Genomic DNA, 27,093 nt, shown 5'->3' on the forward strand with positions numbered 1-27,093 from the left:
AGTGGCACTTAGCAATAGCCACCAAAATCTACAATTCCATTTACCATTTCTCCCTTTGTGAATGCCAATTCCAAAAGCTAGTGAAATCCTCTTTATCTCATCGAGTTTCCCAAAGGTGAAAGTTTGGCAACAGCACTATTAAAGCACACCAGGGACCATCAATATACCACCCATCACCATCTCGCCAGACTGGGATCCGAATCCAGAACCCACCCTTACAGCCTGCTTGCTGGGATCGTTACCTTAAGTTGGGTTCCCTAGAAGCAGAGCCTGAGATAAAGTCTCTTAAGTAAGTGATTTATTGTGAGTTTCTTTGGGAGAAACGAGGGAGGGAAGCAGGATTATAGGAAAAGCTAAGCAAGGATGTGATCACAGCCACAGACTAGCTCCAGCCGGATCTCATGGGGAACACAGGAGCATGAATCATAACACAAGGTTGAGTCCACCTTGGCACTGGAGGCCGGCCCCCAGGCCAAGGAAGGGTAACCCTCTAGGTGAAGCTGGTTCCATTTGGCTGAAGGCAATGCTCTGGGGAGGGGCGGCGCGAGCAGCCAGCCTTCCATGCGGCTGGGGGATGACAAGTCTGCTCCTGAAGGGGTTTTCCAGGACACTAACAGCATCCACTATTCCAGTGAGCTGTCCTCGTTTGTCTCCCGAATAGTGAACACTTCCTTGAAATTCTTCTCAAATTCGGCCTCCAGTCTAAGTCCCATTAGGCCAAACTTATTGAACTGGAAAAAAATAAAATAAAATGAACACAAAAATCATGATGCTCATTGTCAGTGTCATTGCCACCTTGTAACTGAGAATGATCAGGACTCTGGTCTTAGACACCCTAAGTTATATGAACCAGGTTATGCTAAAAAACTCACGCAGCGAGGAGCAACAAGATAGAAATGGGAACTCATAACCACACCTGGGGACTCGTACTTATTTGGTTGGGTTATTGATTTCAGTGAGAGTTAGAAAAGTAATCTATGCTCTTTGTAACAGTGCAAATAGTACAGATTGCTTTTAAGTTAGATCAATGACCTTCCTTTTTCATTGACACTTCTGTTCCCCTCTGGTGACTCCTGTTAAACTATATGATCCATTCACACGGAGTGGAATCTGGAGATTGGGGTTTCGGAAGAGGTCAGATTGCGTGTTTTGGGGGAGAGATAAGAAGCACAGTGTGACTTTAAGATGCAAGTCTCTTCTCCCTGGGTTTGGAGCAGGCAGGACTCTGCTGTTCTCAACGGCAGCTGTAGGAGGGTCTGAGCTCTTGGAGGCCTGGGGTTCTGGTTGCAGGGCCACCTTCTGATTCGCTGTTACTACGCCTTGCTGAGCTCCAGTCTTGAACGGAAAAGTCACTGCCTTCCGGAACTCTTGCTTTGCAGGTTTCATAGGATGAGGGAAAGTAAAATTTCCCAGGCACCAGAAAATGAGGGCAGAGTGGCTCAATGGACAGAAAATGAAATGGAAGCGGGGCGAGCCACTTACCTTGTAAGATGCCCTGTGGTTCTGAAAGATGAGGCGCATGTCCTGCACGAACCCCTCCACGTGGGAGTAACCCTGCTCGTTCAGCTTCTTCTTGATCTTGTCCAACCACATGGATTCCTTTAGGTTTTTAGAAGCCTCTTTAATCTAGTGAAAAACAAAAATCAGTGGGAGAATTACTGGCAGAGTTCAGTGTGTGCCTCCTGTGGCTTCCCATCAAATCCAGTAGAAATACAAAAAGGGAACAGCAGCTCATGCTCTCACTCCCAGGGGATTCTGATCTCAAATCCCATGGGTACCTGTTTCAAGGCGGGGTAACATCATGGCAGCCTGTAATCACAGTTTGTTATTGTTACTTACATAATAGTAGTATGGAATCTTCGCAAAAAAGGTGCTCTCTGAGTGACAATAGACCTTCAAGAGGAGGAACTCACATTTCTGCAAAAGACGGTGGCTGTGAGTGCAAAGCAGCTTGGAGACAATGAGCCCATATACATGCCCAGGCAGAGGCATGACTCACACCAGTATCTGGAAGTTTCCCCAAACATGGATGGCTCTTGGAGACAGACATGCAATGGCTGCAAACAAGTTCTGGTGTGATTTCAGTGTGACTGAGTCATGGCTCACCCTTTGGTTGCCTTTCTCCTGACCCTGCCTATCTGACTTCTCACATGTGAGGGGAAGGGGGAAGAATTGGGGTTCCCACCCGACTCACCAACTGCTCCTCGGGCTGCATCTGCCTTGCCAGGACCTCAGATTCCCCGAGACATCGCTGGCTTCCTGAAAACTCCTTTGCCCTGCAGAAGGTGCAACTCCACAGGTCCCTAAGGGACCAGACATAAGTAAGTGAGGGCAAGGTCCCTGGAAACAGTCATCACTCCTATGTCTGATACTGTCCTCCTTTCAGGAATGTTGATGGACACAGCTGGAAGAGGAAAGGGGCACCTCCAGAGTCTCCAAGAACCCCACGTGGGGTCTGAGCCAATGACCCTCATCCCATCGAAGGAGCAACAAGGGGTCAGGGCATGGAGGTGGTGTCAGGATGAGTAGTGGGCTCTTCTTTCTCTGTCTGTTTCTGGGAGCACAAGGAATCCTACCCACCAGGCCTGAGTGTCCAAACTGGGTCTTAACCCCTGGGGGACCTCAGGCTTTCCTCAGCCCATTAAGAACGTGGCAAAATGAGGGAACCAGCCCATGTTTCCTGCCTTTTCTGAATAAGTGCAGAACACAAACGAGTGGCATTTCCACCCCCATGAACAGGAGTCCATGCTGGAAAACTTCTAGGAAAGGACAGTAGCAGTATGTGGGCAAAGGACCTGGCTACTGACTTAGAGGAGAGCAAAACGCATTAATCTGCCACTGCCAGCATCTTGAAACAGCTCTCTGGATCATACTGCTGGACCCTGTACTTATGGCCCTGCTGTTTCCCCATCTAGACATAGTAAGAACTCCGTAGGGAGAGTGTGTACGGCAGGAGGAAGGGTCCCTAATAAGAAGGGAGGGGCTGCATCTCACGAACCTCTCAGTTTCCACAGGTGGGATGTGACAGTCCTCATGAAAAGATCTCGAACAAGTATCACAGCAAAACAGCTTTCCTCCATCCCTGCACGTCTCACACACATCTGAGTTTCCCAGCTAGAAGGTAAAACAACATCTATATCCCCGGTGAGACCCCAGAAGGCCAGAACTAGGGGAATCTAGAACTCATTGCCTTTGTGTGAATCTGAATGGACACTTATATGCTTCTCCCTGAGATATTAAAGAACAGCATAGCGTGGCGATTTCAGAAGCAGAAATTGTGGTCTGCAATGAAATTCAGGAGGAAGGCCCTGTGTGTCAGACCAGAAAAGTCTTCCCTATAAGCCAGAGACTCGGGCTTCCCTGGTGGCGCAGTGGTTGAGGATCTGCCTGCCAGTGCAGGGGACATGGGTTCGAGCCCTGGTCTGGGAAATCCCACATGCCGCGGAGCAACTAGGCCCGTGAGCCACAACTACTGAGCCTGCGCGTCTGGAGCCTGGGATCCGCAACAAGAGAGGCCGCGACAGTGAGAGGCCTGAGCACCGCGATGAAGAGTGGCCCCCGCTCCCCGCAACTAGAGAAAGCCCTCACACAGAAACGAAGACCCAACACAGCCAAAAATAAATTAATTAAGAAAAAAAAAAAACAGAGACTCTAACACTGAAAGGCTAGCAACAAAACAAGACAATTTTTTAGGAATCTGAATAACTTTATTACCTTGCAGATAAAATAAGCTCCTGAAATAAAGTGTTAAATGCATTTGTCTACACCACAATAACTAAACTGACTCCTTGAAGGGTGATATATTTAGAATTTAATAAGGTGGATTAAACTTAGTGTGGAAAGTAATACAAGATTATTTTAACAATTATTTTGAGTCTTGTTCTGGGCTTTTGCGTGAAACTACTTGCGTTGGGTGAATTGGGATTCTGGCCATTTCTTTTTCTTTTTTTTGCGGTACGTGGGCCTCTCACTGTTGTGGCCTCTCCCGTTGCAGAGCACAGGCTCCGGACATGCAGGCTCTGCGGCCATGGCTCACAGGCCCAGCCGCTCCGTGGCATGTGGCATCTTCTCGGACCGGGTCAAGAACCCATGTCCCCTGCATCGGCAGGTGGACTCTCAACCACTGCGCCACCAGGGAAGCCCCCATTTCTTTTGCTTTTGAAATGGTCATATATGAGGAAGTGCTAGCTCCAAGGACCATTTTGCCAAAAAGCTCCCATTCAATGTTCTGGGGATCCTCAAGGACACCCCCCAATTGGAGACTGAGACTGCTCTGATATGGAGTCATGGGGCCATGTTTTTTCTCATCCGTGTAGGAACTGACAGATTACCATCATCGTTCTCTAGAAAGTGATGACCCCTCTTCCCAGAAGAACAAGGAATAACAAATATAACCAATGTCTAAGAACCTCACATTTGTGTATTTTTTAGCAGATTTATCTAGCTCTTTGTTTCTTAGTCCAGCTGCACATTAGAACTTTCAGGGCAGAGTATATAAATTACTAATGCCCTGGTCCCTACGCCAGAAATTCTGAATCAATTTGTCTGGGTAGGGCAGATCCATTGGCATTCTTCTTTAATTCATGGAATGGGTAATTTTGTGTATCAGAATCATCTGGGGAGTTTTATACAATCCCAATGTCCAAGTCATAGCCTAGACTGATGAACAGAATTTCCTCTAGGGTGGGATCCGGGCAATACTATTTTCCAAAGGTCTTAGTTTCAGCCTAAGTTGAGACTTACCCTGAGCAAAGGGGATATTATAGGCCTGAATTGCTCTGCAGTACCAGTCCCAGGAAAGATCATTAACAGCAATGAGGGCACTCTTGCTGGAACAGCTGCCATCTCCTTCCCATGGACTCTTGGCCGTGGGCTGTGAGACCTGACCCTCTGTGTCTATATCCATCCCAAACAAGCCACACAAACACTGGACTCCAGCACGGTTTAGATGACTAAAGAATCCTTCATTTGTCCAAGGGTCAGAAAGAGTGTGGATAAGATCTAAATATTGTTGGGGGGATTGCTTTGGAGGTAAACTATAAGTAAAACTACTTGACTATCCCTCCTCTTTTGGACGTTGTGTATCAGTATTACTGCATACTAACCCATGTGAGTGCTTCCCCCTGGAGTTATGCAAAGGTGACTCTGCTTAAAATGTCCATCTTGTTGCAATGAAGGGAATCAAAATATGATTCAACTTAGAGAGTGGAGTCATCCATAATTTTAGCAGACCTTAAAGCATCCAGCCGTATGGTACCAGTTTGAGTAAAAATGCCCTGTGATTTGCTATGTGGTGACCAGCTCAGCACCATGATGGCTCCCTCGAGATTGGATACGGGGCTTCCGTGAAGAACCCACTAGCCCTGAGTGCATTTCTCTGCGGGACTCACAACAGGGTTCACACCTTAACTTGCCAGGTTGGCCTGGCCTGTTCCTTCTGATTGATGCTTAAAACCATCTAGCTCTACCTGTACGTTGGAATAGATGTTTGGGATTTTCCTTTCCTTCCTTATTGCTTTCTTTAAATTGCTGTTTTCCCCTCAAATTTCCTCCTTATCCTTCATCTGCAGGCCAGCCGCACCCATTACTACTTCAAGCCCAGGCTCTAGAGACCCCGGTGGTCTCAAGCTCTGCCTCCCAGACTCACTTTCGGGGGAAATGAGGAAATGGGAAGGTTTCCACTGAACAAATGGCAGGATGCTTTCAGGCTGAGACACCCAACGCCAGAACCATGTACCTGATGTGGGTGACGCATCTGCTGTTCCCTGCTCATCACACATAGCAACATGCTGCACCTGAGTGTGAGTGTGCTTCAGGGAAATGCAGTGATGACTCAGAGAATGTGCCGAGGGAAAAGGCCCGCGTTATCCTGGGGTCACAGGCGGGCGTTAGTACTTACACAAAGGTCATCTAAAGTATTGTCATGAGACTTCGGTACTCTTTTCTGCATAAAAGAGAGAAAGATTAAAGGACAATATTGAATGTGATGTATGCATCCGTCACTTATTTAAACAGCAATCTGTTGAGGGATTCAAGACACGGTTTACCCATTACTTCATACCTGTTTTTATGGATACACATATCTACTTGGAAAATAAAAAGTACCAAAGTACCACTGTTTGGCCCAATGCAAGTTCTATTCCCTGGCTCTCAGATGCAAAGTGGGGTTTTGTGAAGCCATGCAGGGAGTCTGGCCCTGGTTCCCACAGATGGAGTGGGAGAAACTCTGCTGGTTTTCTTGCTTTGAGAGGCCCTTAGGCATTTTTCTCTATATTAGAAAATGTCATCCCAACTGGAGGAGCTGCAGGGAGAGTATCAGGCCGAGGACTCATCGTCAACAGCTCCAGTGACCACAGGGCCCAGAGGCCTGGCATCCATGCAAGTGTCCCAGAGAAGAATGTCACCACCTATCACAGGTCTCCCAGGGCACAGCCCCAAAGATAAAATGTGCCCAAGTTTCCCAGGGTTGCAACTCTTCTTCCAGAAGGTCACCCTCCTCTTCCCTCCCTCTGAATCCCAAAAAGTCAGCTAGCTGACTCTTCAGAGGTAACTGACTACCACCCACTAACTTTACATTGCGTTCCAATATTCAGTAGAATGACCTGACCTCCTTCCCTCTAGGACACAGGCAGCCTCAGCTTTTATCTGCAGCCCAGGGCAGAGTGGTCATGGAAAAGTGTGATCCATGGGACAGTGATCTGAGAGGTGTCCATGTCACTGCCCACGTTTCTGTGTGGCCTGAAGTTCACCACCCATCCCCATTAGTTATTCTTCCATGTTAGACAATGAAGTTGAAACAATCCTTGAGGTCAGAGATATTGTTTCAATCTTCTAATGACCATTGGGCATTTAGTGTGCACTCAATCATTGTATGTTGGATAAGTGAATAAACGAGTATCATTTCACTTAGGAACAGATTACTTGCTATCTCCTAAGCAAATATTAGCCTACAATAAAAAGATTGTTCTAAAGGTATATATCAGATTATTTTACAACACAGCAGCTGTCATCAAAAGGTGTTAGTGACCTTTGTGAGGAGCCAGGAAGCTGTCATGTGGTGCTGAGAGTGACACTGAAGATTCCAGAAGCCAAGGGGCAAGAGAGGTTCTGAGAGGCACAGAGGACCCATGGAGGTAGTAATGGGTCCTGAGATCCGCCACTTGGGGAGCTTCTGTTCTCACTCACAGGGAGATGCAAAATATAGAGGTAACTGCAGGTTGTTGCTAAAAAGTGCTGCACCCACAAATAAGGGTAGAATCTGTTGGTAGGACATTGTCAGCTTGTGTGGGTAATCTAACTGAGTAACTCTTGGCACCTGGGGAATGGTACAGATGCCGGTCTTTAATATACTCACTAAGTAGTGCAAATAATATGATAGTTTCCCTTTAGGAAATCCAGTGGGTGAAATGTCCCAAGGACTTAGAGTTCAAACTGTCCAGAACATCAGATAATGTAAAGGCCTGGACCTCACATTCCCAGTGGAACATGAAGTCCCATTGGCCAGCTACGTCTGACCTGTCTTAGAAATCTGTGAATGTCTTGAATGGCCGTTTCTACATGAAGTGTATAAGAATGGCACCTCTCACCTCCTCCTTCTTCTCAAGTTCTCATTCATACCCAGCCCTGGAAAAACCATCACCATGTCCTGAATCTACACTGCACCATACATATTTGTTTGTTGCCTCCGGAGAGGAAGGAATCACTTTCATGGATAGAAGGGAGGTCTGCACAGCACCCCCTTGAGGAGCTGAAAGAGTGGCATCAGAGTAAACAATTTTCCAGGTCAGCCCCTCCTATACTTAGACTGTGAATAAACTTTTGCTCCATCAGATTTCATTAAAGTTAGGAAATAGTAACATGATTTTAAAAATCTGGGTTTGAGTTGAAGATGACACTATCACCTTATTATGATATATTTTTATGTATTCCAGCATCATGTCTTCTTTTACAACTTTGACACACTTACATCTGCATCTATAGCTAAAGCACATCCATGAGGTCTATTTTGATGGTTCCTTATCACCTCCATTTCAAATGGTTTACCATTCAAAGAAGATCTTGCCAAATATACAACATAGTGTTCAAAGTAGCAACATTGAAGGTGCATACCGCAAGTTTTTACAAGGTGGGAGTGGGGTGTTGGAGGAAGTTTAATAATAATCACCCAGTTGAGAAACCACAGAATAATACACAGTGCATGAAAAATCAGTTATGTAATGAGAACTTGTAGAAAGTTATGCAATAATCACCTTTCTCATCCTGCCATATTTCCTTGGAGGGTTATGGAGACATCTTTTCTGAAAGATAAAAGGATCTAAGTATATGGTTGGCCTGTGAGTCTCGCATTTCGAACCTCCTCCCAAATATTTCTCCTGGGATGTCCCACTGTCAGCCCAAAGCCAAGGTGTCTAAATGAGAAATCATCTCGCTCTCCTCACTTGTACTTCTTCTAGAATACAATCAGTGGTTGCTTAAAAATCATCTTTAGAACTTTTTTTTCCTCCTGTGCTTTTTTCCTAACTTTAAGAGGTTTTCCTTCATAATCTCTTTGACACCTCTCACCTCCTCTCCATTTCCACCAGTGTCACTCAAGCTTGGTCCCTCTACCAGGGCTAGTCAATCAACACACACTTATCCCATGCCTATTTGGTGCCAGACATTCTGGCCAATCTTGGGCACACAAAGATGGACAAACCCAAGAGGGGTCTAGAGAGAAAAAGGGGATGCATGGAAGGATGAGAATAAAACAGTATAAGAAAGGCCTTAGTAATGGGCTCAAGAAGCCTAGGGAAGGGATGGTCAGGGTCAGGTCAGGCAGGGAATAGTCAGGGGAAAATGGCATTGGAGCTGAGCATTGCATGTTGAGTGTAGGTTTCTTCGGCTGAAAGACACTGAAGTCATTTCAAGTCCCCATGGCCACCTAAAACACTATTTTAAATATGTCATTTCACACCTCAGAAGACTTCACTGATTTTGCAGTATCTATATTGTGAGTTTAAACATATTAGCCTGGCATTAAATCCCTCCACAAACAGCTCCAGTTGATGGGTTATGCCTTATCACATACAATATGTCTACCTCAACCATGGTTCTGGTTTTCGTGCCATTCTTTGTCTGGAGTAACTTCTTCCTACTTGGTTGATTGTAAACTGTCTTCTTCTTTCAGTGCATAAAGCTGTCTGCATGCACCTGAGTCAGAATGACCTTTCCTTCCTCCAAGCTCCTGCATCCATCCTGATGGAGCCCCTTTTACAACAGTGATGCGCTGCATTGTACTGAGGTTAGGAATGTGGAACACCTCTCCCCAGGTGAGAGGATAAACTCAGAGGCATCTGGGCTTTAGCTATAACTCATCTGGGCTTTAGCCATAACAAATATTTGGTGAGCAAATAGTGACCTTATTCTTGGGGCACAGCAAGGAAAGTCACGTCTCCCATCCCTGTCACTGGCATACCTCGATCAGCCAACGTAGGGGCTTCCCACCGCAGCGAACACTTATCCTCCAGTTCTTGGATCTTTCGTGGCCTCCTCTGATTTCAAATTCCCTGGGGGTGAACCAGTCTCCATCCTCACTCTGTATACACTTCACCCAAACTCCTGTAAGACCAGGGTAAGTTAATCTTTAGCCCTCTTTGTTTTCAGATGGTGGGCTCCCAACACACTGGATCTGGACCTACCCAATTTGGTCTCAAGATCTAAAACAGGAGAGTCTAGCCTCCCCTTTCAGGCTTCAGAATCCCCAAACCTAGCCTTTAAGTCCCCTCAAAGGATATTTACTGCTTTGTGGCAACATTTCTTTAACCAATGTGCAACAACAACAACAAAATGATAATTACCATCAAAATCAACCTTTTAAAAGTATGTCAAAATCACCTATGAAGGAAAAGGAAGTGATTTTGAAGAGTGAGACCATTTCAATTTGCTAGGGATAGAGAACAAGTCAGAATCTCCTATGGACTTTGGGGAACCTCGGGTTGGGACTAAGATCTCCAATGGGGGCTCTGCGGCTCAGAACGGCACCACAGCAGCATCTGTGCCCTTTATTACACTTTTCATCCAGTTTAATGGCATTATTGAGCAGAGATTTTCCCATCCCTGAAATCATGGATAGCTGATATTAAAAATAATTGTGAAATGTTATCCAATGGAAAATTTAAGTTATGTATAAAAGATAATCATATGCTTAACATCACTAGTCATTAGAGAAATGCAAGTCAAACCCACAATGAGATACCATTTCACACCCACTAAGATGGCCATCATAGAAAAGTCAGACAATAACAAGTGTTGGCAAGGAAGTAGAGAAATGGGAGCCCCCATACACTGTTGGTGGGAATATAAAACAGTACAGCCACTGTGGAAAACATTTTGGTGTTTCCTCAGTAGGTTAAACATGGAATCATCATATTAACCAGCAATTCCACTCCTAGGTATATACCCAAAAGAATTAAAAACATATGTTCACACAAAAACTTGTACATGAATGTTCAAAACAGCATTATTCATAATAGTGAAAGAGTGGAAACAATCCAAACTGATGAAAAGATAAACAAAATATGGTATATACATACCATGGAATATTATATTATTGGGCAATAAGAAGGAATGAAGTACTAATACATACTATTATATGGATGAATCTTGAAAACATAATCTTAAGTGAGACAGCCAGTCCCAAGAGGGCACATATTATATGATTCCATTTAAATGAAATACCTAGAATAGGCCAATTTATGGAGCAGAAAATAGATTAGTGGAGAGAAAATAGCCCAGTTTAGGGCTGGGTGGTGGAGTGGGGTTAGGTGGGAATGGGCATTGATTGCTAATAGACATGGAGTTTCCTTTAGCGAAAAAATATTCTGACAAAAATATTCTAAAATTAGATTGTGGTGACGGCTGTACCATCTTGTGAATATACAAATAAAACTCAACATTGAGTTGTACACTCTCAGTGGTGAATTGTATCTCGGTTAAGTTGTTTAAATACTTTACCTCAATTACGTACATTAATTCCTCGCAGCTACACCATGAAGCAGGTTTTTAATGATTTCTTTTTTAGATAAAGAATTTCAGGGTCAGAAAGGTCCCATTCTCTACTCGGCTGAATCAGTCCCTCTCGGCATAGCTGAGGCTGGGACTCAGGTTGTCTGATTCTGAATTCTGTTCTATCCTTACTACATCAAGCACCTGCCCTGGTGAAAATCATCCAGAGGGAGAGAGGATATGAAGTTGGAGGCTGAGGGCCTCTTCCCTTTTATTTCTGCTTCATTTCTCTTTGGCCTCCCCATGGACACTTTCACGTGGGAGTAAGCACCTAAAATGTATGATTTCTTAAAGTGTGAAAATAGCAACTTAGGGATCCCTTCCTCCTCTCAAGCCAAACCATTGTCCCAATTCCTTCAACTATGTGTAATTCACATGGATAATTCCATTACTTCTCGTGATCCCTTCAGATAGGAATTGCAAATAGACCATAAAACCCACCTTCTTTCAATTTCTTCTTATGTAACATCCCCTTCACCTTACCACAGGTCACAGGAAGTATCTGAGAGTGAAAATCCACTTTTTCATATCTGCGTTTTCTTTGCCCTGAAAGAGAAGATTCCTTCATTGTCTCATTTTCAATTGCGCACGTACTGCCTCTCCCATGCTGAGTTTGTTCCTATAAAGGTATGGAGGAACTTGGAAAGCTTTATTCCATAAATCTCTAGGGTCAAAGTCTTTCTTCCAAGTGGCATTTTTGATACATAACTACAGAATGTCTACCTCTACCTCATCCCTCAAATCTCACACAAAACAGAATGTGTTAACAGAGAAATGGGGCTTCAGTAAAACTGTCTTAGCTCCCAGTCCAGTCAGCCCCACTGATTCTTACGTGACAATGAAACATACAGCTGCATCATGTTCTGAAGGGAACCTCCAGTTATACTATTTCACTGCAGTTAGGTAGCTGGAACAAAGCGAGAGACTGTACTTGCATCTCTCTATTTGAGCGCTGGTTAGTGAGCAGAGAGAGAGAGTAATGATGGGGGAACATAATGGAGGTGACGTCTGTCTTCTCTTTGTGTTCTCTGCTTTGCTTCACTTCTCCCTCACATCGGCTTTCTCCTTAGCTGAAAGAGGAGTTCAGGAAGCTCTAGGATAATCTGCAAGTTGCATGGTGGGGAGGGCTGCTAGAGACCTGATTCCACAGCAGTAGGGGTGAAAGGTCTTCAAACTAGCTCAAGGAGGATGTGTAACTGATGCTGACTCTCCAGCCAACGTTTTAGAGCTATGATGGGAAGAGGGGGAGCTGTCCGTGGTCCAGTTTTGAGGTAGTAGGCTAGTAGAACTGGGATGAACTGAGAAGGATGGTGTGGGCCTAATTCACTCTCTTGCTTTACAGATGAAGAAATTGAAGCAAAAGCTGTCAAGTGACAGGTCCAAGCCCACACAGTCAGAAGAAGAGAATGACAGACTTCTGACTACCACTCCAGGCCACCCACGGTGTGCAATCTCTGACTCTCTGTGCAGCAGGAAAAGGGTCTGCTAAATAATATGTGGGTTGTATATGTGCCCTTTATATGAAAGCAGACTATTTCCAGACTATTTCAGTTCAGTGAAGACAGCATCACTGTGGTAGCCCCTGGACCCATTGGGTCTGGTTTAGATCTGTCACCAAGTTACTTGTTTGTGGAATTATCTTCTTTTTCTTTCATACACATTTGGAAAATGGACCAAATCATAGACGTTTTCCAACAGTTAGTAAAGCTACATAAAGCAATTAGGGAAATGGATTTATCAGTAAAAACACAGAGTAAAGCATAGGAAATTAGCTGCATAATTATTGAGAGTGTATTCCCCTTTTCTTCTTTACCTCTTGACTTAACTTTTTTCTGTGGGGCTCTGTCACTATGAGTTAAGTGGAGTCTCCCTCTGCCTCTCCTTCTCCCTGAGAAAATAGAAAAATAGAATCACAGTCACAGACATGCAGTTGCACTGTGTATATTAGTGCTTTACAGAATTTCCATTGAAATGTAACTTTCCATAAGCCTGTCTAATGCACAAAGAAAAATATATAATGCCTAGTCCTTAAGCATGAAGAATTAGATGGCAAATCTTAGACTCAACTTATATTTTACTTTTCATTGTCCCACATTAGTAAAACAAACAAATAATAGAAATCAGCATTTTATTTATGTCTCAAGCAGCCATGTGTTGAGTGCTTAATAGATGGCAATTGTACATCTACTAATGTACAATTAAAGGAAGTGAGTTAAGGGAAACCCTATGGTGCGCTTCACAGGTGAGACACATGTCCTGCACATCACCTAGAATGAAGTTATTTGTACATTTGTGTTGACAGTTTTAGTAATGTGGCCAAGAGTTTTGTCCACCTGGGTTTAGACAAAGATATTAGAATCGAAGAAACTAACAAGAAGTCTAATCAAGAGAATGGGTAGGACTGAGTCCTCCAAAACCTTGATTTCAAATAGTAATTAAGGACTGACTCAGTAGATGTTGCAGCAGAGGCTGTTCTGCCATTTACAAGTTAATTGACGGTGGATATGCATCTCAGTATGTTTGCTATCATTCACATGTGTTTTATTTTCTAAGGTAGGAAGATAAATTCATTTCCTGTTTTCTGTGTTCAATGCCTACCATCAAATGGCCACCATCTGATGGTGCTGAGTGGGGTAATACAGACCCCAGGAAGAAATATTTTCCAGACTACTCCTTCCTAACTGCTGCAAACTCCAAGCAGATTATGAGCATATATCAGACCAGCAAAGTAAAAAGGCTCTTTCCTTCAGTCAAACCCAAAACGGACACATTGGTTGGAAAAATAGTCCCACCTTCTGGTCTTTAGACTAAGCAGTTACTGAGAGGGTTTTCATTTCCTCAAGACCAAAATGGCCTCATGGGACAAATGTTGATGACTAGACCTTATCAGAAGATCAAACAAGTCACAACTTTGCAAGTTGTCACCCTGTTGTTATTTAACAAGATAACAGAATCTCAGACAAGAGGCCTACAGAGATTTCTAAACTTAAGAAATCTTAAGTTTAAGAAATCTTAAAACTTAAAGAAATGTCTAAACGTAAGAAAGTAGACTTGGATAGTATAGCCGTGGGCTAAGGAGAACCACTAACAAGACAGAATTGCAGTTCTTAAAGAGGCAGGTTAATCTTTTGACTCCCTCTCACTTTCTCCCTCTGTAAGGTGGGTTCACTAGGCAATAGCAGGTCACCCAGCCAGGTATGGCTTTCTGAGGCTCTCCGCACCTCCTCTCTCACCCAAGATGCCAAAGTGGTGGAATACTCTAGAAGACCAGGATATTTCTGGTTCTCTTTCTCATTCCTCTCTCCTCTTCTAAAGGTCCATGCTCACAGCCCAGTGAGAAGAGATCCAGACATCTCTTCCTTGCCTCTCCCATATTCCAGTTTGGCTTGGCACTAAAGCTCTGATTACAACCTTGGACAGGCCAGCAAATGCAGAGTTCTTTCTTGCTCTCTGTCTCTATCTGTTGCTTCTGGTTATATCTTTCCTGGGTAGTAGGTATGTTGGATTTACCTTTCATCAAATCTGTTAGGCCTAATATTTGTAGGGAGAAAAAGGAAATACATTGAAGTCCATTCTAGTCTTTGGAGCTTCTAGTAAAAGGAGGTTTGGTGCTTAAAACCCACTAATTCATAATATAGCGCTATTGTATTTTACTTTCAAAACAGATTGGCTGAGCAAGGCAGGATTTAACTATTTCTGTGTCCCCAGGCTCTAGTGCCCATTTAATAACACTGAAACCCCATAACAAACCCTAATAAATACTATGGCAGTCAGATTACAATGTAAGGTTATTTTTTAAAAAATCGTTATGTTTGGTATTAACCTCTAGAAGTAAATATGACAATTTTAAATTTAATACTGTTTTCTCAAAATCTTAGTAGAACTAAGTCCCAGCCGTTGAGAACAATTCACTAAGTGCCAAAAAGGGTGACCAACTGCCCCAGTCTGTTCAGGACTAAGGGGTATCCAGGATGCAGGACTTTCAGTGGCAGAACTTGGAAAGTCCTGGGCAAACCGGGTCGAGTTGGTCACCTTACTTCACAGCCTACGTCCAAAGGCAGTGCACCGAACCACCTACGCGACCGTCCAAAGTATTAGTGGAACAGGTCATGGCGGCCCTAGCTCTTCACTCATATCCAGGCTACATTTCTTTCCAAAAAAGTCAAGTTGGTGCCTCTTCCCTCACTGCGGAGTTAATGAAAGCATCTCGTGGAGGAAAGAGCTAGTGTTTGTGCACTTTCCTTATCCAGTGTCATCTCACAGCTGTCCCTGTCAAGTAAGACACTTCCACACTCTTATCTCTCCTCTCTCATCCACTTCCCCAATCCTGAATGGGCTCAAGCCAGCGGCTCTTGAGTGGGAGTAGAGACAAGAGAGAATGAGAGAAGACCCCGATCATGCCACCTCTCCACTGCAGGTGGAGACCAAGCTTGCTCAGGCGGAAGGCAGGGAGGTGCTTTGAATTGGAGAAAATACTTAAGTTTTAATACCAGGCCTGAAAGGACCCCAATAACTGGAAAAAGACTCTTGTTCCTGTGAAAAGGGAACAGAAAAATGCTATGACCTGCCCAAGATAGGAAAAACTCACCTAGAAGGTAGATTTGAAAGGGGAATGAGAGAATGAACTTACTTTCTGTTTACAATTTATAAAAACTAGCCATTTTAATAAACCAATAATATAAGGTAAAGGAATTTTCATGAAAAACAGATAAAACTCAGAGGAAAAAAAAAATTAGGTCCTGGGCAGTTAAGACCTATGATATAAATGCAAACAATTTACAATCCTGGCTCCAAATGGGTTGCTTTCTAAAGATTTCATGGCTCTCAACTTGACTGGTAAGCTTGACTAGTAAAAAATTAACGAAGATCTGTGTTCCTCAAAACTTTAGCAAAATTTCTATTGACCCCCAGGGCAAAATAGAAGTGGCACAAACAATCTTACTCCTGATTTTGGCAGGGTCCTGCAGATGCCTTTTCACCTTCTTTCCACTCGAGGCCAGTTGGCCAGCAGCGTTGCTGTTGTCTAGGGGTAGGCAGGGGAAAAGATAGAGTTATGCAAACAGCAGCTGACATGTGAAACGAAAAGCAAGCGAGGAATTTTATGAGAGAGTATAATATAGTGGAAATAAAACATCAACTACGAGCCAGAAACCCAGGAAAATCCACTTAAACCTCTGTCCCTGTCTCTTCCTCCATAACATAGACCTACTATTGTTGTTCTATATTATCACAGAACATCAAGTGTTAAAGTTTTTTGAAAGTGCTTTATAAGCTGTGTATTACAAAGTACAATACCATAATTTATGGCTGTCTAATTGTAAAAATACATAAGAAATGTATCAATCTACCTCTGAACATGTGTTGAAAAGAGTTCAATTCAGAAGTATCAAAAAAAAAAAAAAGCAAGTGAGGGAATATGGGTTTGAATTCTGAACCCCCCTGCACTATACACTTAGACAAGAAAGAAAGTTATGGCAAGAGATCTCAAGCAGGTGTCCAGAGCATTCTCTACTTACGAGGGACCACTTTTAAAGTACATACAAAATTTCATTATACTTTGGAAAAAAGTAGTTTAGAATTTATGTATGGACACACAGACCTAAATGAAAATGTCATAATGATTAAATACAAATATTTAGTGTTTTGAAAATAAGCATTCTTAAAATGGATGCAACCACTTTTTTCTTTCTTCCTGAACAATATTATACACATTCACTAATAGCGCAGCCATGTAAATTGGCAAGAATGTAAGATATATAGATTAGTGAAAATTAATAAATTTTAATTGGACTCTAAAATCTTGTATAGATCTAGTGATTCAAAATCGGAAATCATGTGGAAAATGAAGTCTAGCCCTCATTGTCTAGAGAAAAGTTGTTCCTTAAACCACTACTAAAATGAACAAGATTTCAGGGGTCTGATTAGAAGTAATATATACACGTTATTGGAAACTCAGAAAATAAAAATTGCATGAAACATCACCATCTGGAGATAGCCACAATTAACTTGTCAGACTTTTCTTTTGCATATTTTACTGTTTAAATGACACTTTTCCATTACAATAGTTGAACATGTTTAATATTTTGAGTATATACACATACCTTTAAAAAACACAAATAAAAATGTAAACATCACCTATATTCCAATGACCAAATTCAACTACTGCATATATTTTTATGGATGTACTGACATTGATTTTCCTATATATCTATATCTATGTTTCCCTCTATATATAGATTGATAAATATGTATAAATAAGGATTTATAGAGATATAAAAACAAATAATGCTTATATATATATTTTCTTTAACACACACATACACGCACACATACAAATACAGTCTGCTTTATTCATTTAGCCTTTAGAACATCTCTCCAAATTAATGTTTCTTGACCTAGGAAAGAAGCCACATATTGAGGATGGCAGTGTCTTGTTAGCATTTAGCTCTGGACTATTACACACGTGAGATATAAACCATTTTGTTGAAGCCACTGTATTTTTGGGCTTCTTTATTAAAGTGTCTTGGCCTATATCCTGACTGACATAGTAGCTAGGAAACTATTATTGTCCTCAAGAGACTGCAGGCTGCAAGAAGACAATAAGCAGTGCCTTATAAACTGAACAGGTGTGACTACTTCACTTTGCTGCTTACCTTTTTGAGGTATTTTTCTCTGATGTTTCATTTTTACTCTTGACCAGGAATGCCCTTTCTTTTTTTCTTAAAAAAAAAACATAATAAAGTGAATTACTTAGAGCTGTAAATACAATTCTCAAAGCCTTATATATCAGTAGTTTTCAAGTATTTTTTTCAGACCTTAGTTCACAAGTTGGGGCAAATTTCTTAACTACCAGTGTAGCAGTGTGAGGTTGATTTTGAGCTATATTTTACCCTGCGTAGATTTGGAGACTATAGGAGATGGCTTTCTCTTGAACAAATATCAATTTGTTCCCTTTTCAAGTGTTCTTATGTAAATTCAAATGCTCTGAAGTTGGGAGGCATTCTCAACTTTAATATGGAGAACTGCCATTAAATAATCTCTGTATTCTTGCAGTTGTAACACAAATCTTCTCACTTATGTTTAATATAGTGCCTGAAATTCCCAGAGGACTTAAGGAAACAGTGGATTTTGTGTTGTGTTTTGCTTTCTTATGTGTGATATGAAAATGTGTGAATGTGCGAAGACCACTGGTGCTGGGCAAGTAGCTCAGTGCTGACTTACAAGGCAGGAGGGGCCAAAAAGCCTTGCTCTTCAATGGAAATGCTATATTCAAGAATGCTGGATCTACCATATGATCCAGCAACCCCACTCCTGGGCATATACCCGGAAAAGATGAAGACTCTAATTCAAAAAGATACATGCACCCCAGTGTTCATAGCAGCACTATTTACAGTAGTCAAGACATGAAAGCAACCTAAGTGTGCATCTAGATAAAGATGTGGTATATCTATACAATGGAATATTACTCATACATGAAAAAGAACAAAATGACATTTGGCAGCAACATGGATGGACCTAGAGATTATCATATTAAGTGAAGTAAGTCAGAGAAACACAGATATCATGTGATATCACTTATATGTGGAATCTAAAAAAATGATACAAATGAACTTATTTACAACACAGAACTAGACTCACAGACATAGAAAACAAACTTATGGTTACCAGAGGGAAAAGGAGTACGGAGGGACAAACTAGGAGTATGGGATTAACAGTTACTACTATATACAAAATAGATAAACAACAAGCTATATTCACTGTATAGCACAGGGAACTATACTCAATATCTTGTAATAACCTATAATAGAAAAGAATCTGAAAAAAATATATATATAACTGAATCACTTTGCTGTACACCTGAAACTAATACTATATTGTAAATCAATTAATTCAATTTGAAAAGAAAAAAAAAAAGAGAATGCAGTGACTGCCCCAGTGGCACCTTGGCTTTCTATTCTACTTCACAGCCCGAAGCAAATCTCAGCCTCACTGAGGTCTTCAATTCACCAAGATTCCCCAGAGGCCTGGGCCTGGTGCACTGATGCTTGGCTAAGCTGACAGCCAAAGTCCACTGGGCCACTGTGGCTGTTTGGCCTCAGAGCCAGCTTGGCAGAACCAAAGCCGATGTGGTCACTCCTCTGGTTGGCGGAAGTCAGATGACTGGGCTTTTGCACATAAGCTACATGCTTGGTCGTTCATGTGGAAAACTACAGACTGGCAGAGTAGGGACACTGATCTATGGGGCAGTGATTGTGGAAATGAACCGTGGTGCTGATTGACCAGTCTGGGCCCCTCATGGGAATGCCCAGGTGCCTGGTCTTTACTGACGGAGGCTGACATCACGATTCTGACGCAGGGGTTATGGCTGATCACCAGGCTCATGACTCCTGCTAGAAGCTGGCCCATTTGTCCCACGTGGGCGGAGCCACACTGCAAGGGGCTTTGCCTCTACCTGCTCCTGCCTGACCAGGCTTCAAGATGCTCTTGGGGTTCTGGGCGGTGCCGCAACATGGTCTATACTTCTGCTTACAGACCAGCTGACTCTGGCCGTACCATTGTGACCCTAGAAAGTCACGGGTATCTTGAGCCTGGCTGACCGGACCACTACAGTCTGACAGTGATGTGCCCTTTAACAAAAGAGCTCTTCACAATGCCCTGACTATCTGGCCCACAACCCTCATCTCCTGTCCATACACCTCTGTAAGGCACCTTTGGTTACTGAAGGCAGCTGTCTCCAGAAGGGGATCAGCTCCTTCCTGGATAATGATCAGGACAAAAGCAGTGAGGGGTTAATAGTATTACATAGGCCAATTCTGAAAATCCAGGATTCTGTTTGAACATTCCTGGGAATGATGCCTCATTCTTTCCCCAACCAGCCTGGAAGGCACAGCCTTGGAGGGCCTAAGGGATTCAGATTTAATTCTGGTTATTTTATGAAAGTGCCTTTGCCCCACTTGTATCTGACTATTCTGAATGAAAGGTCTGAGTGGGAATAAGAAATGATTGGGAAAGAAATATGAAGTCCCAGCCACTGGAATGTTATACACATATTTTGCAGCAGTGAAGGAAGAAGAAAACTCCAGGCATCTGAGGAGGGAATCCCATAAGCTCTAGAGGGTACAGGGGATGGAGGTACATTAATAATATCCATCTTTCAGAACTTCTCTGAATCCTTCTTCCAGAAGGAAAATGCTTGGTACAGCTCTCCCACTACAAAGATGCGGAATCTACTATTCACCAGATACAAGAAAAGGAGCTGGTCCCAGCGTCTGCATATCCCATGCAGAGTCCCTCCAGACATCACCCCCACCCCCATGCTCAGCCATTCTATGGTGGGGGGTGAAGAATGAACACCATCTGGTTGGTGTCATGGACAAAGAGGACAGATCAGATGGACTGTCCTCAAGAAGTGTCTGCCCTCCAAATCAAGGACTAGACGCAATGAACAGAACTGGGAACTTTAAGGCTTACAGTTGGCCAGGGGCCCACCCTGGAGATACTGTCCACCTTCCCCCTGGCCGATGTATGTCCCATTAGGGTACCTCAACCACTGTAAATGTTTCCCTTCCAGGGGCACCATGTGTGCCCTTGGGATTGTACTTCTTGTGTGAAAGCCAGGCATTCACCTGCCTCTCTCATGCAAACGTGGAGAATTACACCTTAGGGGTGGTCATTAGAGACCTAAGGCATTTATGGTTTATGAAATTCGTTAAATGCAGCAGGAAATAAATTGAATGGACTTTGCCCTAGCCTACATTGGTTGGATTAATCAGGGTGGCTGGTGGAATGGTATCTTCATGGGGAAATTTGCCAGAATCTGATGTGTGATGTGAATTTGTTGGGGGGAGGAGGGTGGTTCTGTGGCATTTCCACATGGCTGAGGGTATCTTTTCAAGGATGTTTGAAAAGCTAACAGCTTTGGAAGCTAGAGATCGTGTCGCCTTCCAGGTCAGAGGGCAGATTTGTTTCATGACCAATATAAAATAGAGAATGTCTCCGTCCTTAGAAATATTCCAGAATAGTAAAATTTTCTTAAATTCCAGCTAATGCCTCCCTCATGGATAAGTTTTGTGCAGGTTTGCTAGTAACCCCCTTCTAAGACTGGGGGTGTTCCTCAACTTGGGCAGCTTGTGTGTGCCATATTACTAACCCCTATGTGGGTTTAAGGAGACAAAAAAACTGATGCACCTAGCCTATATCTCAGCAATTTCATTTATAGGAATTTATACAAGAGGTATAAAGGCATAGAGCCACAGAAAAGTTTCTACAAGAATGTTCATTGCAGCTTTTTCATATTAGCCCAAAACTGGAAACACTTGCGGTGTCAATAAATAGAAGAAAGTATACACAAAATATGGTATAGTCCATACAACGTAACCTATTTTGTAACAAAATGGTACAAACTACTGATATATTCAACAATATGGATAAATCTCAAAAACATTATGCTGAGTGGAATAAACCTTACACCAAAAGAGAACATGCTCTAAAATCATATATAAAGTTTTATACCAAGCCAAATTAAGTTATCATGAAAAAAAATAAGAATAGTGGTTGCCACTGATGAGTGAGGGATAAGGATATACCAGAAAGGGCATAAGTGCTTCCACGATGATGGTCATGTTCTGTAACCTGATAAGGATTTGGATTACATGGGAGAATACATTTATTAAAACTCATCAATGGTACACTTAGTATTTGTACATTTCATTATAAACTTTATCTTGCAAACAAGTATTGAACTCTAGTTAATGATGTACATGCTGAAGTATTTGGGGAGAAGTATACTGATGTCTGCAACTTTGAAATGTTTCAAACTTGAAGATGGGTTAGTGGATATATAGAGAAATGGATAGATGGAAAGAAATCTGATAAAGCAAGAATAGTACAATGTTAATTGTGAAACTATGTTAAAGTATTCTGGTGTTTACTGTAAAATTCTCCCCAGTTTTCTCTAAATTTAAATTTTCCATGATTCAGTGTTGGAGAAAGAGCTTTTAGAGAGAAAGGACAGATTATTTACCAAGAAATGACAATCACAATAAAAGAGGAATTTGCATCAGTCAGTCACAAAACAGATTCTAGAAGACAATGTAGTAAACACTTTATTAATGAAAAATAAATGTCAACCTAGATCCTATACACTAAGGATGAAAAATCTGAAAGTGAAATCAAGAAAACACTCCCATTTACCATTGCAACAAAAAGAATAAAATACCTAGGAATAAACCTACCTAAGGAGACAAAAGACCTGTATGCAGAAAATTATAAGACACTGATGAAAGAAATTAAAAATGATACAAATAGATGGAGAGATATACCATGTTCTTGGATTGGAAGAATCAACATTGTGAAAATGACTCTACTACCCAAAGCAATCTACAGATTCAATGCAATCCCTATCAAACTACCACTGGCATTTTTCACAGAACTAGAACAAAAAATCTCACAATTTGTATGGAAACACAAAAGACCCCGAATAGCCAAAGCAATTTTGAGAACGAAAAATGGAGCTGGAGGAATCAGGCTTCCTGACTTCAGACTATAATACAAAGCTACAGTAATCAAGACAGTATGGTACTGGCACAAAAACAGAAATATGGATCAATGGAACAGGATAGAAAGCCCAGAGATAAACCCACGCACATATGGTTACCTTATCTTTGACAAAGGAGGCAGAAATGTACAGTGGAGAAAGGACAGCCTATTCAATAAGTGGTGCTGGGAAAACTGGACAGCTACATGTAAAAGTATGAGATTAGATCACTCCCTAACACCATACACAAAAATAAGCTCAAAATGGATTAAAGACCTAAATGTAAGGCCAGAAACTATCAAACTCTTAGAGGAAAACATAGGCAGAACACTCTATGACATAAATCACAGCAAGATCCTTTTTGACCCACCTCCTAGAGAAATGGAAATAAAAACAAAAGTAAACAAATGGGACCTAATGAAACTTAAAAGCTTTTGCGCAGCAAAGGAAACCATAAAGAAGACCAAAAGACAACCCTCAGAATGGGAGAAAATATTTGCAAATGAATCAACTGACAAAGGATTAATCTCCAAAATTTATAAGCAGCTCATGCAGCTTAATAACAAAAGAACAAACAACCCAATCCAAAAATGGGCAGAAGACCTAAATAGACATTTCTCCAAAGAAGATATACAGAGTGCCAACAAACACATGAAAGAATGCTCAACATCACTAATCATTAGAGAAATGCAAATCAAAACTACAATGAGATACCATCTCACACCAGTCAGAATGGCCATCATCAAAAAATCTAGAAACAATAAATGCTGGAGAGGGTGTGGAGAAAAGGGAACCCTCTTACACTGTTGGTGGGAATGTAAATTGATACAGCCACTGTGGAGAACAGTATGGAGGTTCCTTAAAAAGCTACAAATAGAACTACCATATGACCCAGCAATCCCACTACTGGGCATATACCCTGAGAAAACCATAATTCAAAAAGAGTCATGTACCAAAATGTTCATTGCAGCTCTATTTACAATAGCCCAGAGATGGAAACAACCTAAGTGTCCATCATCGGATGAATGGATAAAGAAGATGTGGCACATATATACAATGGAATATTACTCAGCCATAAAAAGAGACGAAATTGAGCTATTTGTAATGAGGTGGATAGACCTAGAGTCTGTCATACAGAGTGAAGTAAGTCAGAAAGAGAGAGACAAATACCGTATGCTAACACATATATATGGAATTTAAGAAAAAAAAATGTCATGAAAAACCTAGGGGTGAAACAGGAATAAAGACACAGACTTACTAGAGAATGGACTTGAGGCTATGGGGAGGGGGAAGGGTAAACGGTGACAAAGCAATAAAGAGGCATGGACATGTATACACTACCAAACGTAAGGTAGATAGCTAGTGGGAAGCAGCCGCATAGCACAGGGAGATCAGCTCGGTGCTGTGTGACCGCCTGGAGGGGTGGGATAGGGAGGGTGGGAGGGAGGGTCACGCAAGCGGGAAGAGATATGGGAACATATGTATATATATAACTGATTCATTTTGTTGTGAAGCTGAAACTAACATACCATTGTAAAGCAATTATGTTCCAATAAAGATGTTTAAAAAAAAAAAAAAGTCAACCTAGAAATTTTAACCTTGGGTCTATCAAAAAAAAGACAAATTTGCACATACAACACTTGAAAAATTTACCACTTAGAGACCACTCAATAAAAGAACCAAAGGATTTAATTCAGCTAGACAAAAAGCAAAATCAAAGAAAAGAAACAATGATGAGTACATAAAATGATTTTTAAAAATTTTAATTTAAGTAAATATCAACTGCAAAAATCATAATATTAATAGTTTCAAAATTGTAATTAAAAGAAAATAAAATGTTAAACAATAGCTAAATGGTAGAGATGGATGGTCAACCTGTAGTGAATCCATGCTAAGATCCTTATCATCTTTGGGGATTGGGGCATGGTTCAAAAGATTACAGAAATTTATCTCTAATCGCCAAACCAGCAGGGAAAAAAGGTAGAATACAGAATTCTATCTCAGCCCATTTGAAAGTAGGAAAGGACACAAAAACACAGAAAAATAAAGATGAACAGTGATATAGAATCTATAAGTCCACATATATTAGGAATCAGAATAAATGTAAACAAATAAAATTTAACTATTAAAAGATGAGGATTATCAGAGAAGTTTAGAAAAAGCTAAGTGTTGTTACATGAGGCCTAAAACAAAGCTGCAAAAAAGGGCTTAATGCAAAGGGAGTCAAAACCCTCAAAAACATAAAAGTTCATGGAACACTATCAGCACCCTGAAAAAGAGATCTAAGATCAAAAGCATTAATAGGGATAAAGAGGAACACTGTATAATAATAAAAGGAAAAAATCCACTAAGTTATACAGTCATGAATAGCCTCAAAGTATTTAAAGTAAAACAACAGAGTAGTGAGGAGGCAAATACACAACCATGTGGGAGAACTTACCTCATCTAAATAGAAACCTGATAGAAAGAATATAAGCTACCTTAGAAGATTTAGAAGAACCAAACAACAAAGTTGTGCTTGATAAAGACTGTTTATGGGGAGAGGCCAGATCCCAAGAAATTGTTCAATGCACACTATTTTTAAGTGGCACAGAACATTCACAAATATTGACGTAAATTAGGATGCAAAGGAACTTTCAACAAATTTTAAAGAATTGACGAGGTCAGTTTGTTAAAACTCATCCAATCATACCTTAACAGTGATGAGTGCTATTATAGAAAATTATAGCTCAATAGCTGACAAGGAAAGTAAAAATGTGCAAGATCTATTTAAAAAACTAAAACTTTGTTGAAGAACGTAAAATGTGATCTGAATAAATGAGTACTTCATTCTCCATGTAAAACCCTCATTTCTACCCAAATTTATCTCCAAATTGAATGTATTTTCAAAGTTCCAGTGCAGTTGGGGAGCTATTAAGAGGAAATCTTGATTGATTCTAAAATTCATGCACAGTGAGGGAGCCAGAATTACTGAAATTCTGAAACCTCCTTTTCTCTTGCTTCTCATTATATTTTTTAACTTTTTTTCTTTGTTAAAAAAAAAGTATAACAAGTAGGAATAGAAAATTTTACTTTAAAGCACTGTAGTTAAACCGACTTGATAACACGGTATTGTGAAGCAATTATATTCCAATAAAGATCTATTTAAAAAAATAAAATAAACTGACCAGCATTTCAGAGTAGAGTCAGACACAGATCTGTGAATACAGGAAAAGGCACAAGAGGGCATTAAAATCATGAAGAAAAAAATGTTGGTGTTCATAGGCACATGAAAAGATGTTCAACATCGCTAATCATCAGGGAAATGAAAATCAAAACCACAATGAGATATCACCTCACATCTGTCAGAATGACTATCATCAAAAAGAATACAAACAGCAAAATTGGAAAGAACGTAGAGAAAAGGGAACCCTCCTACCCTGTTGGTGGGAATGTAAGTTGATGCAGCCACTGTGGAAAAAAGTTTGGGGGTTTCTAAAAAAACTAAAAATAGAATTATCATATGGCCCAGCAATCCCACTCCTGGGCATATAGCCATAGAACACAAAAACACTAATTTGAAAAGATACATGTATCCCAATATTCACAGCAGCATTATTTACGCTGCCAAGATATGGAAGCAACCTAAGTGTCCATCAACAGATGAATGGAAAAAGAAGATGTGGTGTATATATATACTATGGAATACTACTCAGCCATAAAAAGAATGAATTTGCAGCAATATGGATGGATTTGGAGGGAATTATGCTAAGTGAAATAAGTCAGACAGAGAAAGGCAAATACTGTATTATATAACTTATATTTGGAACCTAAAAAAACACAACAAAGTAGTTGAATATAACAAAAAGAAGCAGACACAGATATAGAGAACAAACTAGTGGTTACTAGTGGGGAGAAGGAAGAGGGGAGGGGAAATATAGGGATGGGAATTAAGAGGTACAAACTATTAGGTATAAAACAAGCTACAAGAATATATTGTACATCATGGGGAATATAGCAAATATTTTATAATAACTATGAATGGAATATAACCTTTAAAAACTGAATCACTATATTGTACACCTGTAACATATAATATTGTACATCAACTATACTTCAATTTAAAAAAAAGTGTTGGTGTTATTCCTTGTAATTACTATCTCACATCATACACAAAGAAGTGAATCCTATGTGAATAATAGCTTTAAGCATTTAAAAGCACTAAGTACTTCAAATATTCTAGAAGCAAATATAAATATTTTAAAAATCTTGAGATGGAAAATATCTTTGTACATTATAAACAAAACCTAGAAGCCATAAAGGAAAACCTTGATAGATCTTACTACATAAAATTTTCAAATTTCTCTAGAACAAAATATGCTATAAACAAGCCTAAGAGAATAACATCAAATGAGACAAAATAGTAACCACATACATAGGCAAAATTTTATATATATATATATATATATATATATATATATATATATATATATATTCTGATGCTTCTTCAGCATGGTTAAAAAAAAAAAAGATAG

The 27,093-nt window shown here is 40.9% G+C and overlaps 1 protein-coding gene across 1 annotated transcript in view; it reads right to left on the reverse strand.

Moving 5' to 3' along the window:
• Positions 1–487: 487 nt before the first annotated feature.
• The window catches only part of LOC115864672 (nuclear body protein SP140), a 77,707-nt gene continuing 51,101 nt past the window's right edge, over positions 488–27,093 (reverse strand). Inside the window, exons 15-26 of the mRNA XM_070045888.1 lie at positions 17,697–17,762; positions 15,986–16,066; positions 12,857–12,931; positions 11,485–11,589; positions 9,455–9,597; positions 8,250–8,297; positions 5,900–5,944; positions 2,999–3,114; positions 2,195–2,303; positions 1,840–1,917; positions 1,483–1,626; positions 488–731 (exon numbers count right to left, since the gene is read on the reverse strand). Of these exons, the coding sequence (XP_069901989.1) occupies positions 624–731; positions 1,483–1,626; positions 1,840–1,917; positions 2,195–2,303; positions 2,999–3,114; positions 5,900–5,944; positions 8,250–8,297; positions 9,455–9,597; positions 11,485–11,589; positions 12,857–12,931; positions 15,986–16,066; positions 17,697–17,762 (1,118 nt within the window). The 3' untranslated portion in view covers positions 488–623. The remainder of the gene's footprint in view (positions 732–1,482; positions 1,627–1,839; positions 1,918–2,194; positions 2,304–2,998; positions 3,115–5,899; positions 5,945–8,249; positions 8,298–9,454; positions 9,598–11,484; positions 11,590–12,856; positions 12,932–15,985; positions 16,067–17,696; positions 17,763–27,093) is intronic.

This window comes from Globicephala melas, chromosome 7 (assembly GCF_963455315.2).
Source record: "Globicephala melas chromosome 7, mGloMel1.2, whole genome shotgun sequence".
Taxonomy (NCBI): Eukaryota; Metazoa; Chordata; class Mammalia; order Artiodactyla; family Delphinidae; genus Globicephala; species Globicephala melas.